At 36.5% G+C, this 1,687-nt stretch overlaps 1 protein-coding gene across 3 annotated transcripts in view; it reads right to left on the reverse strand.

The window, feature by feature from the left end:
- Positions 1-1,687, reverse strand: part of LOC119587079 (UMP-CMP kinase-like) — a 7,554-nt gene that overhangs the window by 4,778 nt on the left and 1,089 nt on the right. For 2 of the 3 annotated variants that reach the window (XM_037935829.1, XM_037935830.1), the window contains exon 2: positions 296-422. In XM_037935829.1, coding sequence (XP_037791757.1) covers positions 296-418 — 123 coding nt within the window. In that variant the 5' untranslated portion in view covers positions 419-422. Of the gene's footprint in view, positions 1-295; positions 423-1,168; positions 1,201-1,687 lie in introns of those variants that run through there. The other variant, XM_037935828.1, reaches the window with a different exon arrangement.

Consider the following 1,687-nt stretch of genomic DNA (forward strand, 5'->3'; position numbering starts at 1 on the left):
CACACGAAGCACACCCTCAACCCCCATCGCAGTAAGGTTACAACGGATCTTCCTAAGGCTGAAGGTGTCCAGATATTCATCCAAAATTTCAATTATGGCCACAAAGGAAAGCAAGGGCAAGGGTTGCCTTAATATGGTATTTGAAATTAAGAAAATATATTTATATATTTCTTGTTATAGAGAATAAATGCTACAGAGGTTGCCATCCCCTGTCATATGAGAAATAGATCCAAAAAAGGATCATATTCTGCACAGGTATATGAAAAAGATAACGCACAAAAACATAACCACATACATCAACAATTTTGGCGCACTGGGTCCCCTTTCCAGCTCCTGGTCCTCCGAGAACGAACACAATGTTGTACTTGCTGGCCATGATAAGCGACTGGACCCCACGCAGAATTCGATTCAAAAACATACAACTGGAACATAAAAAGAGTAGATTAACATATAATTCTGTAACATAATATGGTGACTAGAATATGTTATTAATGTAGCAAGCTATAATTTTATCTACAATCAATAAATCTAAGAAAGTATATATCGAATTAATTTACATAATAGTACAGGATTTTTTTTGTAAATCAAAATGGATTTTAGTGCTATAGATGTAATGCCAAGGGCTGAGAAATGGTTCCCATATTTTGTCAAAACTTATTTTTGCATATCATATGATGATTTTTAATCAACAATTGAAATTAATTTGATGACGTTGATCAAACATCCACTCAAAGTGCCACCACCAGGAAACATTTTTTATTCCGGAAAAACATGAAAATCCTTGAAGATGTCACAGAATCTCTGGGCCCAATTCTATCAACTCTGTTATGAAACCTTCTACAGCTTTCTCTATCTCTCTTTCTGGGCTTAAACTTGCTCTGTTGCCTCTCAGCCTCTTCAACATCCAAAACAACAAGCAAAAGTTATGCAGGTCTGAGGTCAACTTTGCATCAAACACAACAGCAGAATTGGCCAATTAGTCTATCTGCTGTGGCGCCAACAAAGCTTCATTAGGTTCAAGAACTGGGTGCACTTCAAGTTACTTATCAGATTAATTGCAATTGATGAATGTTATCAAATGATACTAAAGAATGACTTTTGACAAAATATGAACATGGGATTGGGTGTAACCATTATAAAGCTGTGAAGCTAAGCAGTTAATACTTACCTTTTAAATTCAGACATGTTATAACAAATGTTTCAACAACACACAGTATCCAAACTGCTATGGCAATTGATATGGATCTAAATAAATATAGTAGTAAGTCACAAAGTTATCAATTTCTTACAAAACTTTAACTGTACTTTTTGACCAGGTATGCTTGTCAGCTGCAAATATTATGTTTTCTTAAACAGCTGTTTCACAAGGCTGCTGAGTGTACACCTTCCAGGTCTCACAACATACTGTCACTACAATGAACTTCCCCTGGACTTCACCAAGCCATCCATAACGCTTGGGAACTAGACTGTGACGTGTGACTCTCTCTTCTCACACTCGTCATAAACTTATATTACAGCAATATACTGATACTTCATATGACCAGCAGATGCAGGTGTATACAACATTTATAGACATTTTGAGAGAGATTGAGGAAACAACAGATATAACAAAAAAGTTTTGAAGGGTGGTGGAGAGGGAAGAGAACAGGAGGGATGCAGATTGGGCAAAATAGGGCAGAATAAAGTG

This window comes from Penaeus monodon, chromosome 22, assembly GCF_015228065.2.
Source record: "Penaeus monodon isolate SGIC_2016 chromosome 22, NSTDA_Pmon_1, whole genome shotgun sequence".
In the NCBI taxonomy this organism is placed as follows: Eukaryota; Metazoa; Arthropoda; class Malacostraca; order Decapoda; family Penaeidae; genus Penaeus; species Penaeus monodon.